The sequence below is a fragment of the Macaca nemestrina genome, chromosome 9 (assembly GCF_043159975.1).
Source record: "Macaca nemestrina isolate mMacNem1 chromosome 9, mMacNem.hap1, whole genome shotgun sequence".
Classification (NCBI taxonomy): domain Eukaryota; kingdom Metazoa; phylum Chordata; class Mammalia; order Primates; family Cercopithecidae; genus Macaca; species Macaca nemestrina.
Window position 1 is genome coordinate 34,389,416 of NC_092133.1, and position 18,229 is coordinate 34,407,644.

The following is an 18,229-nucleotide window of genomic DNA, read 5'->3' on the forward strand; positions in this document are numbered from 1 at the left end:
CAAAAGCAAGAATGACAGAGGAAACATCACAGAATAGGTCCTGTGGATGTCACCTGATCACTGGGAAGGCACAGTGATTAGCTCTAGATAGAGACCAGACATAAGGTGGAGCGGAATAAGCCAAAGGAGAAGCTAGGCACTCCCTACCTCTGGTTTTCTCCCACTGTACGGACCATTGCTCCACCCTGCACAGTTAAACCAAGGATGGGAATAAGCTTACCTCTTTATGAGTAGGGTTTGCATTGTGTTGACACTAATCTCTTGTTGTGTTGAATACCCACAGTCATGGAAAAGGGGGGAAAGTTGAAAATACTCTCAGGGGCACGTGACAGCACCCAGAGTTGGATCAGAAGTCTCAGCACTTCCTGGAGGTTCTGCACAGCAGGAAGGTATCACTTTCATCTCTGTCTGACATTGGGTTATCATGAACTTTATCATAATCAATGCAGATGAACTAGAATTAACCTTCCTTTAACTGGGAAGTTACAATTAACTAGGTCATCTGGTTAACTGAAGGTTAATTAAAAAGGAAAATGCATCCTCGCTTTGATCTTTTGGGCTGAAAGTCTTTTAAAATGTGCATCTCCCCTTTCCTCTGAACCTTCACAGCACACTGTTGACATCACCAAGATTCACTGCATGTGAAGGAACTTGAAGGTCCATCATGTGGTCATTTCTAATTTTGCTGGCATGTAGGAGTAGACCATTTAGCTGGCGAGGGCACCAGATTGGTATCTCACATTGACTGTCCGATCCTGTAGTCATCATTAAGGCATGAGCTCTCACAAGGCAAGAAAAACTATTTCTTAATGGAAAATCACCATCGAGAGAGAGAGAGAGAAAAAACGTCAGTGAAATTTGAGAAGGTGGTTAACTTATCTTGTATAGATCAACATGAGGACCAGATGGTTTTTGATGAAAAAATTTGATTTTGGGAAAAAACAGAAGTCAACACAAATACTACTGAGGTTGCAAATTGGAGAACATAGCCTTTTTTAAATGTCGAGGATCTACTATACAGACTGAGAAACATAAGCAGTTTCTCGATGACTGAGGATGTGGTGGGGTCTTAGTAGCATTACCCCAGCAATGGGATAAGGGATACAGATTTAGAGGGTAGAGGAAATGGAACTGTGTGCTAACTGCAGGGCAATTTAACAAATACATTCCTGGTTTAGTCATTACTTGCTCTATGAGCCCAAGAGAACAACCTCTAGAGATGAAAACAAACAGTTGATCATTCAGATTTGTTGCATTCTACTCAGTCATTCAATTATTATCTAGCTCTATGAGGAATTGTTACCCGATTAAAAAGAAACCCAGTGACTATTTCACTTATTAACAAAAGAGGTTAAACCTAATGAAAAGTTGTTTTGAAAGTTTTACATACAGCATTCTTTGTATGAGCAGAGCTAGTGAGAATATGATGATCACACAGTAACATTATTAGGAAGATTAGGACATGGAAGGAAAGAAAGGTAGAAAGAAAATAGGAAGAAATAAAGCATAGTATTCCACTATTCCCATTTCATTCATGCTGTCCTTCTCATCCCTCCATTCTGTAGTCAGACAAATGAGGAAAAACTCACACTATCCCTCACCCCCACCATTTTTCCATGTGTGTACACAGATACATTCCTGGGAGGTAAGCTCACAAATGACACCACTGAACCAGCAATGCCTGGGTGGTATGTGCAAATGAGTGCTGCTTGTGCAAAGTGCTATGCCTTAGTCACAAGAGTGCCTGTTGGAGAGATTAGTTCTCAGGCAGGAAAGTGACAGAGGCCAAAGGCTTCTTGCAAACCCCTCTGGATCTACGGAGACCCGAGACACCCATGCATGTTTACCTGGGGAGCCCGCCAGAGAGTCCCCTCTGCTGACAGCGAAGGTACGAGACACAGAGATGGGCACTAAAGAGTCAGGGGCCAAGGATTTGAGTTGCAAAAGGGAAGATATAAACACAAAAGGAAAGAGACAAAGAACAAAGTGGGTGAGACAGTCTGTTCCTGGATCTTCACAACATCACACTTCTCTGCAAAAAGGAATCTTGACTCTGAAAACACAGAAATCACATCCTCTTACAAAGTCACTCTCCAGAAAGACAAGAAAATAAAATGGATTTTGCTGAAAGTCATCTGAAAAGATGTGCAACACATCTTGGAATCAGAGGCACAAGCACAAGCCGAGCCCTGTGGGAAGCATGTAGGCAGCATTCTCTGAGGCTCCCATTTTGAGCCAGCAAACATGCTGGGAGCCCAGCACTGCATTCCCACCAAGCTCTCCCAGCTCCCACGGAGCTCAACTGCCAAGGGCACCTGCATGGGTACTCAGAGGCCTGAATGGAAAGCGTGTGCTCCTGCTAGGGGCATCCTTGAGGAAGCTAGATCCTGCCTCTGACTCCTTGGAGCTCCCTCTGGTTACAGAACAATATCTCTAGCAGTGTTAATGTGAATCAACTTGAATTAAATCATAGCCACTTCGTGGTAAGTACCAGTGGTCCAAAGCATCTCTCTGTTCCCTTTTCCTTCTCTTTCTCCACAGAGTTGGAAATGCTGCTGGCTATCACTTGGGGGCCTGGGTAGAGTTGAGTGTGTAGTAACAGTCCAGTCCCTCCCCCTTCAAGTAGTGTCTGGCCACGGGACCCATGGGAACCTGTCTTCGTCTCTCTTATCTGATCATTCCCAGAGTCGTTTTTAAGGGGCTAAATGAAACCAGTCTGCAGACGATAGCATATGGAAATAGCTTCTGCAGTTTTCTTTGCTAAACCAAATGATTTTATTTGAAATGACCTACCTGATAATCCTTTACTCTGACATGAGATGTTAACGAATATTAGAATGGGCCTCCAATATTATGAGACACAATGGAGTTAAGAAACCCTCTATTCTCAAGAAGAATCATAGTTCTAAATGTAGAAATGTATACACCAAATTGTATACATTGTATACACCAAACTGTAAACACTGTATACAATGTATTATACAATGTATAAATGTATACACCAAACAGAAAGGAGACCTGTTCTTTCCACATCTGCACACCTGTGTGTGCACCTATTCCAGCTACCCTGGGTTCCTGGCAATCAGAACCAAGAAGAAGACAGTGTAGATTGTGTTCCCTTCGCCTCACACAGGAAAGCCAGAGACTTCTTTGTAGCCTCAAGTTCAACTTTGAAGCCTAGGTCATCGTGCCAGTCTTCCAGCAAACTCATAATCTCACTCCTCATCCTCAAAGGCTGATCAAGCTAGCTTCAAGCATAGGGGGAGGGGGCTGGGCCAAGACCCTGTAAGATTTTATTGCCTTTTGGCTTAGACTTAAGCTCTTCCTCAACCTATAGGGTTGAGGTTCTTGGCCAATGAAAGATGCTGGGTGGCTGGACCATGGGCTGAGCCTTCACCTGGGATAACTGGGGTATGGCTGGCCTTTGCAGTTCCTTCACACTTCACTACACTAAGTATGGATTCCGGGAGGATGGAAAATGTCTTTTTACCCCTATTGGCTAATAATATTTCTTTTTCCTTCTGAAGATTTACAGAGATGCTCAGTAACATGGGGAGAGAAAGAGAAAGAGTGTTATGCTTCTTTTCAGTTAACTAGTTTTAAAGGAGAAATCAATGTTGCAACTTTATTTCTATGTCGCTGATGCCATTGAAAGCTTTTGAAAGAAAGAACTAGAGACAGGAAGGAAGGAAAGGAAGAAATCGGATAACAAATTCCTTCTACTTAAAACAAATTTTTTTTTTTTTTTTTTTTTTTTTTGAGATGGAATCTTGCTCTGTAGCCAGGCTGGAGTAAGGTGGCATGATCTTGGCTCACTGCATTCTCCACCTCCCCAGTTCAAGCGATTCACCTGCCTCAGCCTCCCAAGTACCTGGGATCAAAGGCATGCACCACCATGCCTGGCTAATTTTTGTATTTTTAGTAGAGATGGGGTTTCACAGTGTTGGCCAGGATGGTCTCGAACTCCTGACCTCATGATCCACCCGCCTTGACCTCCCAAAGTGCTGGGATTACAGGTGAGAGCCACCATGCCTGGCCACAGCATTGGGCTAGGAAGCCATATGTAGGCCTTTTTTTCTCAGAATTTCCACCTCTTTCAGTCTTCTGGAAGAGATCACAGACATTTCTAGGTAACATATTAGAATCCCAGGAGTAGTCCCTAATGTGATGGATGATGGAAATTTCCTTTAGAGAACTAAGGTTTGCCAACGTCCTGTAACCCGTCCCTTGCCCATCGAGAGTTCTACTGAGCACCAATGCTTCCTTCATCAACCTTGATTGAGATTCGTTGTCTTAAGTATAATAATGTACCAGGGTCTTTTCGATTTTACAGATCTCCTCCAACTCAAGTTCTGCCACTCTTCAGACTGGACAGGTACTTCATTTCAGCCACTGGCTGGGCTATTACACTGTAACAATTACACTGTAAATTGTTCCACTATTTTCACTTAGAAATTGCATTCCAGAATATGATGGATCTGAAACCTGTATTTTCTCGTGCTGTGTGAACTAGCCAGGACACCAGGAAGCATCTTGGCCGGTTACCAACTTACTGGGTGATTTGAAGCAAGTCATTTCCTTAGTTTCACTCATGTTAAAATGGTATCTACCTTGTCATGTTCCGGGGACTATGATATCAAGCTCTGGGACTCTCTGACAATTCTCACCACAAGGGAATACGTAAAATCTTTTTTTGTGATGCGAGGAAAGACCCTATTTGGCATTGAAGTGGCCACTGTAAACACTGACAGCTGAAAGCAAAATTCAGATCCGTGAATCAGAAAGAAATGTAGAGAAATAATTCTTTCTGGATCACACTTTTAATCACAAGAAATGCCATGCCCTTTAAACACAAGTGCAATAACTACACAGGAAACAGCAAGAAGGCACAGCACAGAAGGGGCAGAGCAAACCAGCCATCAGCCCTGTGCCTGCCCCCCACCAACAGCATGCATGGCCAGCTGGCAGATACCTCTCCACTAGCTGAGAGGTGGAGAAGCAGGAAAGAGAAGCAGATAAGCAGCGTATTGCACAAGGGTGGAACTTACATCCCCAAATCTTGCAGTCACTTCTTACTGCGGACAAACCCCACAGACACAATAATAGCATATGAGAGTTTCTGAGTAAAGGCCATGAGTGAATTGTTATTGCACAGAAGGAAGGGCTGAACCTCTGCCCAAGCACACAAATCAACTGCCTGCATTTCCTGGAAGGTGGCAATAAGCAGTGCCTCCCCTCCCAACCCCTGCATCCCCCAACCATGTGAGCAGACAAGCCGCAGAAGACATTCCAGACACAATAACCTAAGCTCCCATGGTCTGTGGGTACCTGGCAGGAAGCAGTGCTCCTGGCAGAACATTACAAAGAGGCTGCCAGCATTTGTCTTAGCCCCAGCCCAGGTCCATGTCCCCAGAGCGGGCTGAGGCAGGACTACGATGGGGAGGACGAGGAAGGGGTTTGAGAGATACATACGAAAGACAGAAGATCCAGCCAGACTTCCAACCTTCCGCACGTCATTATCTAAGGACAGAAGGATGCAGTGGGTTTCAGAGGCACCTCAGAAAACACACTTCTTATGGGAATCTTCCCTCTTCTATCCACCCCCAGCACCAATTAACCCTGTAAAAACCAGGCAATTAAATGGAAGGGTAGGGAACCAGTATAAAAAGCAAAATAAACTCGTCTTTTCACAGTGAAATCTACCACCCTAGATCCCTAACACTTGACAATATTACTGCTTTTTACAATTCAATTTTTGTCACTTTTCTTTAAGCACTAACTGAATGAAAAGTGATTCATACACCCATTTTGCAGAGGAAGGAACTAAAGCCAAGGAAGTTAAATGGCTTGTCCAGGGTGATTAACAGGAGTCAAAGGAGGAGTCAAGACTTGAACCCCTCTGCTTTTTCTACCATATCCCATTACTTTCCCAATAAACAAATGGAAACTAGAATACCTGAGCAAGCAGTGGTCATGATGGCTGGGACGCCATAGTAAGTAAAGGCTCCATTCTCAAAGCGAAGGCCTTCCTTACCAACCTCCACCTCCACTTTACCCTGGGAAAAAAAAGAAAGGAAGTGTACTATGAATGTATATGAGCACTTCCAGTTCTACTATTGACTAGAACCCTAAGCATTTCTGCTTGGATAACAAGTGGACTAGACCCATGTTCTTATCACAGAGGAATGTTAATTCTCTCCAGATTTACATTTGAGAAAGCATTTCCAACTTTAGTAGCTCTTTGCAGTAAATTCGGTGCTTCGTTGTTCATAAAACAGCATCCAGTCATGAATAACCAAGCTGTCCTTGCGTACTGTAACGGCCCTTCCACGATGCAGGCCTAAGCACCAGCTAACCCAGGGCCTCATAAACTGCCCCACTGGTTTAGTCCAAGACTGGACCATTTCTAAGTCAGGTCAAGATAAAATCTAGGCCGGGTGTGGTGGCTCACGCCTTAATCTCAGCACTTTGGGAGGCCAAGGCGGGTGGATCATGAGGTCAGGAGTTCAAGACCAGCCTGGCCAATATGGTGAAACCCCCATCTCTACTAAATATATAAAAATTAGCTGGGTGTGGTGGTGCAAGCCTGTAGTCCTAGCTGCTCGGGAGGCTGAGGCAGGAGAATTGCTTGAACCAGGGAGGCAGAGCTTGCAGTGAACTGAGATCGGGCCACTGAACTCCAGCCTGGGAGACACAGCAAGACTCCATGTCAAAAAAAAAAAAAAAAAACAAAAAGATAAAATCTAATTCTGTGTGAAGCTTGTTTAATTCATCGCCAAAAATAGTGATAGCTGACGTGTAATGCATAGCATGCATGGACATGACACTGTGTTATGTGCACTGCATAGATTCTCATGCAATTAGCCCCACAACCCCATGAAGCCCATGCCATTTTTATCCCCGATTTACTGGGGACTCAATTTTGAGGCTCAGAGATTGAATAACTTGGTCAAGGTTAGTTAGGAGATGGCAACAATGGGATTTTAAAGCCATAGTTTTCAAATTTCTGAGCCTACACTCTTGCTACTACATTTTATTCCATGTTTTATTTGAAAACTGTTAAGTTTATATTCAGTACAAGACATGAAACTATGTGCTCATTACATTATACAAACAATGTAACAGGATTCTTGTTGATTTCCAACAGTGAAGCACATGACTCCATTTTTTGGAGAAGAGAGGTCATTTTGTTCAGACCATTTGGAAAGATATATGTGAGGCAAATTACAGTGACAGAGCAGAGAGGTTGGAAGTGGACTGTAACAAGGAGACCATTTCTAAGTTCATGTGAGCTTAATTAAGATTCTAAAACACAATCAGCGTATTTAGGATTCACAAGGTTATGCTGGGAAGGGACAGGGAATCAGTGACAGAGCTAATGGTGAAGCCAGACAGGGCACTAGCAGTGTTACAAGCTGTAATCATGTCAGACACTTATTTAAGACAGGCCTATTCAGGTATCCAGAGCAGAAGGTGATCATACTTATGTGAGCACTGGGGAGATGTTGCACTTCTTTGAACAGGTCATTTTCCCCCTTCCTGGTCCTCTTAAGGGGGGAGAAGATTCCAGGAACTACAAAGGCTGAAATGCAGCTGAGAGAATGAATGTGTCCCGTGCACCTCCAGAGAGCAGAGCAGGGACCAGTAAGGAAGTCAGAGGTGGTGAGATTTCCACTCGACAGAGAGAAGGGTTTAAAGAAGAGTTGTCTAAAGTTCAGCAGGCAGTGGGCAGTTTCATTTCAGGGGATGTTCAAGCAGAGATGAGGAGGTATTATAGTTTCTGCAGAGCAGCAGTTCTGGAAGTTTAGAAGCAAAAGCCCTATTGGAGAGGTATTCACCCCACCCCAAACATTGCTGAGTTGTCAGACTAAATGTCAAAGATCCCAGCACTCCCAGGACACCAGTCTTCTGTGTCTAGCCCCCTCCTGTGGGTCATGAAGAAATGTCCACCCAGCTGGCTTTGTTCCTGAGGCAGCCAGCTAAGTCTCGGAACTTGGTGCTGAAGGAGGCATGGCCATTTCTTCACCCTGGAGATGCCCTCATCTGGCCCTTAGAGGTTCCCTGACTTTCCTACTCACCTGTAGAAGCAGCACAAAGTAGTCCACAGGGCGGTTGCGCTGGTAGAGGTAGTGTTCCGGGGCCTTCTTGTTCTTCTCATCAAACTTCAGCTCCTGGATCACGTTGGGATGTTTCAGGAGCCGGAGCAGGATCTTCTCCGAAAGGTACAGAGACTTAAAGGGCTCCACTTCTAGAGGAGAGTGAGGGGGTAGGGAGGAATCAGCATGAGCTGTGTCCCACCCATTCCAGCAGTGGCAGCTGGGAGGAGTCAGAGTGGGCACAATGAGGGCCCCCTATGCATGTACCAGGGCACCAGGCTGGCAGGGCTTCTGCAGTTCCTTTGGAGTGGAGAATCCTAATCCCAAGTGTGCATCTCAGGGCCTTACCCATGTCCTCTGGAGATGTGTGTCCCTGCACTGGCACCTCAGGAGAAACAGGTCTCCATCTGGAAATGTCTGTTTCATTACTAATTTTCTTTGATTTTATTTAAAATTGGACATGGATAGCTAAGCCACATAAACAACAAATACTTTAATGCTATAATTGAATGAAATGCAGATAATTTAATCCGGCTTATTTGTATGACATATATCTGCTGAATGAAATGAAATCCCACGTTACTAGAGACAGGCAATTATTTAAATAATAAGTTGTCAATAATATGAGGCATCCTTGCATCATATTTATATATTACAGCTATTACTTATATTACATATGTTAAACTTATATTACTTATATTACATATGCTCTGGGAAGTAGTTAAAAGAAATCTGTATTCAGAACTAGAAATTCTATCTTAAAGCAGCTCCAACTGAAAATTTTCTACTCTTGAGCACCTAAAACAGTGCTAGCGCTCATTATACACTCAATAAATATGTGCTGGATTAATTAAATATTGAACTTCATGATAGATATGATCATTCTAGGTCAGTACAATAATTAGGCATGGATGGTCAGAGGGTTCAAAGACAAACTTGACCTTCTTCACAAGAAGGAGTTTATCTTTGGATTTTCTCACTTTTTTTTCTTTCTAAAGATCCCAAGATTCACAATCCACTTCTGTATTTAAGCAATTCATAGCTTCTATGGCATTGCTCTAGGGCACCGTAAGTCTAACAGACAGGGAGATGGCCTCAGGCTTCAGCCAGGAAGTGAGTAGAAAAGGGAAAAGTGCGGCAACAGTTTCTTTAGCTCTTCTCTCTGGTAGAAGAGTTGAATTATACTCATTTCTTCCTCTATAAGATCAGGCCTGGGGCTCAATACGACAGTAGGTGGCATCCATTACCCTATCTAAGGCAACCTCCTTCCTAGAACAGTGCTTCTCAGTCCTGACAGCATACTGGAATCAGGCTGGAAGATTTTAACAAGGATTGGTGCCTGGGTCCCACCCTAGAGATTGTGTTTTAGCTTCTCCGGAGTGGAGACTTGTCCTACCTGTGGCCATGAAGCGGTGTGTGGCCAGTAGAAGCTGTGGTGAGATCTTCACCCGCATCTCTGTGTCCGAAAGCTTAAACAAGGAGAAGTCATGCCGCTTCCGCTCCCGATGTGGGACCCTCTGCTTTTTCCGATTGTCAGCTGTGGGGTCACAGAGGACAGATTGCAGCTATCTGAGAATCACTGTTGGTCTTTGGAGGTTTTCCCAGAATCACAGGGGACAGATAGAACATTTCTGCAGTGTCAACTATGGGTGACATCACAGTATCACCCAGGAAGTAGAAGGATGTTGGTGAGGGATAGACAATGGGAGACTGCCATCATTTCAGTGTTTTCCACACTTAGCGGGTGTATAGTAGAAAAAGGGGAAAGCTGACTTGGGGTACCCAAGTCTGGGGTTCTGGGGCTGGTTCCACTACTTACTCACCATACAACCTCTCTAAGCATCAGTTTTTATTTTAATCTGTACAAGGAGGCTAGTAATATTTAATATAGCTCTCATACTCATCTTGTGCAGTTAATTATGAGACTCCAACTGGAAGCTACGTGTGAGAATGCTTTTACACAAAGTCATACACACACAAGGGACCTGCATTCTTAGTATTGAGAGGGTTGCAGGGGCCCAGGGAATTTCTGACTCTGTCCCCCTCCTTTCCCCTGAACTGGCCTCAACTAGTCTCCTGCTGCTTATCTGAACCATGCTCTGAGTGGTACCTGAAGCATGCCACACAAGGGAAGAGGGCAGCCACTACCTCTTATCTCACAATTTCCCTGCTTCAACCCCAGTCCCTCCACTGGGAGGGAATCAGGGGAAATATAGGGAAGAAGAGAGGAGAAAAAATAAGATTGGACCTATAATCTCTAAAGGTGGGTTTTCTGGGTGGGGGGCCTCAGGCAGGGTCTGGTACCTCCCAAGAGCCTATATATCAGGCATGTAATTATTGGTTGAAAAAATTTGCTTTTTCCAATTTAATTTGTTCTCATTCTTTTTAAAGCTTATCTAAATATATCTACCTTTTCCCCCCTTTTTCTTTGCTTTCTCTTTTTGGTACAGGAAATGTTTCCTTTGGTTCTTTCTCTTTTGTTTTCCCTGAGTTTTGAGTAAAATTTTGAAACTGCTAGCCCATCTTATCTGCATTAAGGGGAACAGGAAAAGGGATTTGGGTTTTCTCCAAACTTGGCCTAAAGGGAAATAGGGCCAGGGGGTAACATCTGGTGCAAGCTGAGTGGCTGCAGTGAGAATGAACCTTTGGGGCAGGAAAATAAGGCCCCTGAATCTGGCTCCTTGGTGTGCCCTCTCTCCTTTTCGGGCTTGCTTTTGGGTTTCCTTCTAGAAGGGACAACGTGCCCTCCTGCTGGCGCAGCTCTTCCGTGGCCCGCTCTGACTCTGGGACTTCGCAGTCATCTGCCCCTGCTTTGACACTCCTTTTGCTCAAGTCACAGTGGGCAGACCTAGACCCAGGTGTCCAGATCACCTGAGGTCAGGGTCATGCAAGAAGAAAGACAGTATCCCTGGCTTCTGGGCCTTTTCACAGCTCTTAAGGAATCATGCCAGCAGCTGATTTACCCTAATCTGCTCCTACAGAAAGAGGATCACTCAGCAAAAGAGTAGCAAACACAGGTTATCAGCCTCGCTCTCACTGGTGAGCAACTTTCTGATTTGTATAAGTTTGCCTAAATAGTCCCCCTCTCCCCCATCAGATTGCTACTTAAAATGGCATCATTAGGGAATCATTCCTCTGCTCGCCCCTTCATTCCTTAGATTTTAATAGTGTGTGCTTGAAGCCTTAATGTTGTTCAAACAAGTGCCCTGGGAGTTTACTCATTTAGACTATTATCAGCACCTAACACCTTAGCGTGAATGGCTTCACTAGTTTATCTGAGACATCCGGGATATTTTTTTTTTTTTTTTTTTTTTTTTTTTTTTGAGACAGTCCTCCCAGGTTCCCATGGTGGAATGCAGTGGTACAATCTCAGCTGTCTGCAGCCAGGACCTCCCAGGCTCAAGGGATCCTCCCACCTTGGCCTCCCAAGTAGCTGGGACTACAGGCATACGCCACCACACCTGGCTAACTGTTATATTTTTTGTAGAGATGGGGTTTCACCATGTTGCCCAGGCTACACCTGAGAATTCTAAATCAAGAGTGGCAGGCAGAGGTGGCATCAAAGTTTATGGCATCAAAGCTCTTTCTACCAGGAGCCAGTTTCTGAAAGGCCGCATCTCACAAACTAAGGACCGAAGTCTGAAATGAGTTATCTGCAAGGAAGGAAAGGATGGCTATTCCATGAGATTAAATTCTGAGGAGGAAACAATTCCTGGCCTAGGGACTCCCATGGACTTAGATAACATTCCAACCCTAGAGACAAAGCATGCCTTTGTAGTGTTTGCAAGCAAAGTTTTGATAAGGTTCAGTAACCCAAAGTATTCACATCTGCATAGAAAAGCCTATATTGTTCCTGAGTGAGGGAGTTAGGATGGGGAGCAGACCAGAAAGAAGGAAACAGAGACAAGAGCAGGGATTCTAGTGGCAGGGAAAGAACAGAAACCCAGGGTGGTGGGCTGAAAGGCATAAGAGGACAGGGAAGTGTGTAAGAAGGAATATTCAGTTTTTGGCTTAGGTTGTGAGTAGGCAATCTCATGACCGTCTCCACTGCTCACTGCTGTTCTGGTGTGAGTGGAACCCCTGTTGGGGTCTGCATCTAGGTGGATGAAGCAACCAAACAAGAACACAGGGGACACAAACAAGGGCAGAGAGGCCTCTGGGCACCGTCCTGGGAACACTGTGTTTCCTATAGTCCCTTTTCTACCCAAAGGCTGGGAGGTCTCCTTTTCATAGTCTTGGCTCAGTTCCTGAAGCCTCCCCCCTGATAAACACTTAGCTAGCATGTTCCCAGTGACTCAGAAGTGATTCCAGCTAGGGTATCTTGCCACAGCAGCACCTGGCATAAGTGGCTGACACACATCAGGGCACAGAGTTTGCCCTGACACCCTTTCTATAAATCAAACAAGGCCTTACCTGAGAGTCTTAGAGGGAAATAAGATGACCCTGGGAACAGCCAAGGCTGTGCACTTACTGTAGAGATCCGTTTCATCCAGGATCTCTGACTTGATGATCTCCTCTATGATATCCTCCAGTGTGACAATGCCCATCACCTCATAGAAAGGGTCTCCTTCTCCCTCATTATTCACCCGCTGGACAATGGCCAGATGAGATTTTCCTAGAGAACAAATGAAATCACAGTTAAGTATCGGGGACATCTTCATAGATTTTTCTTTGTGAGAAAAATGATACAAAGTTGCGTCTGACCAATCTCAGGACTGCACTCATCCCTGGACCTCCTTAAAATATGAAGTTTTTATGCAAGGACTTATAAATGCAAACCTTATTCTTTTAAATTTGTGTTTCTATTTAGGGAAGTTACTGAATATACTCAAAACCAGTTGATTTTTTTTTCTTTGAACTTTTACATATTAGCAAGTGTGTGTTAGCTGATATAATATATACAAATTGAAAGAGCAAGAATTTAGAGTCAGAATTATGGTAAAAGTCATTCTCCTCCCCTAAGCCCCCTTCCCCACTAACTATCCCAGTTACTATCCCTTGGCAAATCATTTAATCTCCACCGAATTACCATCTCTCATCTAGAATCAGGAAATAACGCCAGTGTGGTGATTTTAAAACATGGCCTTCGTGGTATGCCTCCCATGGAGAGGTGTGGTCTACAGCCCCTTCCCTTGAATCTGGGTGGGCTTGTGACTACTTCAACCAAAAGAGAATGTGAAATGAATGTCCATTATAAGATTTCTGAGGCTAGGTCATAAAAGCATGTGGCTTTTGCTGCAAGAACATTGTAAGAAGTCTGACTATTACCCTGAGGCCACCATAGTGGAGAGGCCACATGTAGGTGCTTAGGTGCCAGTCCCAGCTGAGCCCACCCTTCCAGCCTTCCCACCTATGTGCCAGCAGCTTGGCGAAGAAGCCGTTTTGGAAGTGGATCTGCCAGTCTCAGCTGATCCAGCCCCTTGTCTCACTCACTCCCCAGCCAGGCAGCCTTCCTTCCTTCCTTCCTTCCTTCCCTCCCTCCCTCCCTCCCTCCCTCCCTCCCTCCCTCCCTCCCTCCCTCCCTCCCTCCCTCCCTCCCTCCCTCCCTCCCTCCCTCCTTCCTTCCTTCCTTCCTTCCTTCCTTCCTTCCTTCCTTCCTTCCTTCCTTCCTTCCTCTTTCTTTTCTTTCTTTCTCTTTCTTTTCTTTCTTTCTCTCTTTCTTTCTTTCTTCTCTCTCTCTCTCTCTCTCTGTCTCTCTCTCTCTCCTTCCTTCCTCAGCCTCCCAAGTAGCTGGGACTACAGGTGCCTGCCACCACGCCAAGCTAATTTTTGTATTTTTAGTAGAGATGGGGTTTCACCGTGTTAGCCAGGATGGTCTTGATCTCTTGACCTCGTGATCCTCCCACCTTGGCCTCCCAAAGTGCTGGGATTATAGGTGGGAGCCACCTCGCCTAGCCTCTCCCCAGCCTTTCAAGCAGCTTCCAGCTGTGGCCCCAGACACTGAAGCAGAGATAAGCCATTCCCGCTGTACTTCTTTGGAATTCCTGACTCACAGAATCTGTGAGCATAATAAAATAGTTGTTGTTTTATGGCTCTAAGTTTTGGGGTAGTTTGTCAGTAGCAATGGTAGCTTGAATAATCAGGACCTATAAGGTGATTGTGGAGCTCCAATGGCCTAGTGAATATGTGAAAAGACTATAAACTACAAGATGTCACTGGCAGAGACTTCGCAGACTTCATTTTTATTGACTGATGACTGAATAATAATAGTTTCCATTTATTGAGGTCTTACTATGTGCCAGAGAACTCTAAATTTATCTATTTAATTCTCATAACAACCACTGAGGTAAGTGCTATTCTCCACATTTTACAGATAACAGAACAGAGGCACATATTGGTTAAGTGGCGTGTCTGAAGTTACACAGCCTGTAAGAGCAGAGCTGGATTGCAAACCCAGGTAACTAGGTACAGTACTAACCTGGGGACTGAAGTTTTGTCTAACAGTCCTGCTTCATATCAGTTTGTTTTCTTCTGCTGTATAGACACATTTCCTGGTCCTTTCTCTCTCTCTCTGTTTTTTTTTTTTTTTTGAGGTGAAGTCTTAGTCGCCCAGGCTGGAGTGTAGTGGTGCGATCTCGGCTCACTGCAAGCTCCATCTCCCAGGTTCACGCCATTCTCCTGCCTCAGCCTCCTGAGTAGCTGGGACTACAGGTGCCTGCCACCGCGCCCGGCTAATTTTTTGTATTTTTAGTAGAGATGGAGTTTCACTGTGTTAGCTAGGATGGTCTAGATCTCCTGAGCTCGTTATCTGCCCACCTTGGCCTCTCAAAGTGCTGGGATTACAGGCGTGAGCAACCGTGCCCGGCCTCCTGGTCCTTTTTCTAAAATGAAAATCTGGTTGGTTCTTTTCCTTGGCTCAGAGACATTTAAGGAGAAAATCTGGGGGTACTGACTCAGATGTTATTATGGAAAACAATAAAAAGCAAGTTCATGCTTTATTAGTACCCTTTATAAACTCTTCCTTGGCCATTGCTAAAAAATATCAGTCAAGAGGAGTCATCAGTTCGCAGGAGGCATAATTAACCATTAAAACGTAAATAAACTTCTGTATCAAATATCTGAAATCTACCCCTTGGAGTTTTTAAACTAAAACGAAATTGGAAAGATGGCATTCGTATCACCCAAGAATGGTCTCTAATTTCTTCCCCGCCTTCAACCTAACCTTCAGCCTACTTCTGTACTGATCTGATTATGTTACAGCTCTCCTCAAAAACCCTCTATGGCTCCCTACTGCTTACAGAATCAAGTCCAGGCTCATTAGTTTGGTATAATATCATCAAGATTCCACAATATGGCTCTTCCCTGTCTAACTGTGTGCGCTGCTACATCCCCCAATCATTCTACACTCCATGTGTACCAGGTTACTACCACTTCCTCGATTTCTCTTCCCCATTGCCGCCATCTCCCCTACTGCCAACTTTGAGCTCTAGCCCAGGTACCAGCTCTCCAAGAAAGCTCCCCCAGATCTACCCCACTCTGAATCTGAACCAACCTCTCTATTTCAGCATTTATCACAAATTGCTACTTCCTGTAACTAGCAATGTATGTGTCCTACACTAGACAGCATTTCCTCCTCAGATCATGAACTACTTTAGAACAAAGGATCATATACTTAAATAAGGTTCCCTCCATATATCGGACAGCCAATCAGTGCCTGATGAACCAAAGGCTGAATAAAAACTCATAATTTATACAATAAGTGATATTAAAACTGGATACTAAAGAAAGCCTTTATTTTTTGATAAAATATAATAGTATGTTTAAATTAAAATTTAAATCCTGAATCAGTGATTCTAAAATTATCCTTCCTGGAAACAACTACATCCTACCCAGTTGGGCCAAAGTACTTTGTAGCTTAAAATAGATTATATTAATTGTTAGAATGTGCTCAATTTAAAGTTTTTCATTTCTAACACCTTTTTATTAACTTATGGCACTGATTCTCACTTTTCTGCTAACATGTACTAGCAGATGACAAAACAAATGACTAGTATAATGAAAAGCCTTGGAAAAGTGATTTCTTAAAATTGTTTCCTATAATTGGATTTTTTTTGTAATATGAACCCTGGAATACATATAATACAGCCACACTCCCTACCACTAAGATAATTTGTTCATATGATGAAATTAAATGAACAGTTTTTGATATTTTGCAGAGCACGATAATTTCCACATGAAAAACCGCCATTGCTGTATACTCTGAAAGTTCAGTTTGAGGACACACTGTGTTATCCCCAAGGAACAGAGACTTTCAGTTCTAATTATATCATATTTAAGATAATGTGCCCAGGTAAGCTATTTAGAAACATTTTATTATTTACTCTCGGCCTCTGAGCTTCCCTCCAAAGCCTGTCAAGATCTTCTACAAACAAATGAAGGAAGCCATTTCTTCTTATGTACAGACCGGGATGGGAATTGCCAATCACAATCCTTATTCCGAGTTGACACTCACAGAGACAAGAAAACCAGCTGTTTCCATGACACACATACCACACACACTCATGAAAGGTTGGTCTTTTAGAGCCTTATGCCTGCACCTCCCCTACTCCCTTCCTGGGCCCCAGAGGTGCCCGGGGGGTGGCCCTATGTGAAGCCAATCTTGAGACAAGCGCAAGTCACTCCCTCCTGCCACAGCACTTTGCACACATCTCTGTACTGGCATTTATAATAACAATGATAGCTGTTATTATTATTATTGAAGCTATGTTTTGCTATGCACACTCTGGGGGCCAGGCACAGTGTTAGGCATCGCACACACATTATTTCACTCTGGTTGTTTTCTATTTATATGTGATCTCCACCCTCACCCGTGAGGGTAAGCTCCCTGAGAGGCAACAGGTATGCTACGTCCCATTTACTTCTGTTTCCTCAGAATCTAGAATAGCACCTGGCATATCATCAGTAAGGAAATACAAATCAAAATCTTACAACTCTTAAAAACACAACTCCAAAAGTGGGCAAAAGATTTAAGTAGATATTTCTCCAAGGAAGATAAACAATTGGTCAATGCACATGAAAAGATGCTTAACATTGAGAAGTCAACAACTAGTAGCTGATAACTGGATATCCACATGCAAAAAAGTGAAGTTGGATGCCTACCTCATACTATACATAAAAATGAACTAAAAATGGATCAAGCACCTACATATAAGAGTAAAAACTATAAAACTCTTAGAAAAAAAAATAGGAGAAAACCTTACCATAGGCAGTGATTTCTTAGGACACCCAAAACACAATTAAATAAAAAAAAAAAAAAATAGATCAAATGGACTTCACCAAAATTAGAAACATCTATGCAAAGTACACCACCAAGAAAGGTAAAAGACAATTCACAGAATGGGAGAAAATATTTGCAAATCATTAAAGGACTTATATCCAGAATATATAATGAAATATTACAACACATAAAAAACCAACTCAATTAAAAGGTGAGCAAAGGATTTGAACAGATATTTCTCCAAAGAAGATATACAATTGGTCAATAAGCAAATGAAAAGATGCTTAACATTGTCATCATGAAGGAAATTCAAATCAAGATGCTAATGAGATACTTTATACCCACAAGATGGCGATAATAAAAAAGACAGACAATAACAAATGTTGGTTAGGATGCAGAAAAAATTGAACCTCTCAGGTTGGTGGGATTGAAAAATAGTCTGGTGGTTCCTCAAGGTGTTAAACACAAAATTATCAAATGTCCTGGCAATTCTTTTTTTTTTTTTTTTTTTGAGACGGAGTCTCGCTCTGTCGCCCAGGCTGGAGTGCAGCGGCCGGATCTCAGCTCACTGCAAGCTCCGCCTCCCGGGTTTACGCCATTCTTCTGCCTCAGCCTCCGGAGTAGCTGGGACTACAGGCGCCCGCCACCTCGCCCGGCTAGTTTTTTGTATTTTTAGTAGAGACGGGGTTTCACCGTATTAGCCAGGATGGTCTCGATCTCCTGACCTCGTGATCCGCCCGTCTCGGCCTCCCAAAGTGCTGGGATTACAGGCTTGAGTCACCGCGCCCGGCCATGTCCTGGCAATTCTACTTTTAGATAAATGAAAATATATGTCCACACAAAAACTTGTACACAAATATTCACAGCAGTATTATACCTAATAGACTAAAAGTGAAAACAATCCAAATGATTCCAA

General features: G+C 43.6%; 1 protein-coding gene across 2 annotated transcripts in view; it reads right to left on the reverse strand.

The window, feature by feature from the left end:
* LOC105478422 (cyclin and CBS domain divalent metal cation transport mediator 1) overlaps positions 1-18,229 on the reverse strand; it is a 67,631-nt gene that overhangs the window by 23,656 nt on the left and 25,746 nt on the right. The window contains exons 2-7 of one of the 2 annotated variants that reach the window (XM_011735692.3): positions 12,568-12,711; positions 9,493-9,633; positions 8,079-8,248; positions 5,957-6,056; positions 5,473-5,520; positions 1,848-1,910 (exon numbers count right to left, since the gene is read on the reverse strand). In XM_011735692.3, the coding sequence (XP_011733994.1) occupies positions 1,848-1,910; positions 5,473-5,520; positions 5,957-6,056; positions 8,079-8,248; positions 9,493-9,633; positions 12,568-12,711 (666 nt within the window). The remainder of the gene's footprint in view (positions 1-1,847; positions 1,911-5,472; positions 5,521-5,956; positions 6,057-8,078; positions 8,249-9,492; positions 9,634-12,567; positions 12,712-18,229) is intronic. The other variant, XM_011735693.3, reaches the window with a different exon arrangement.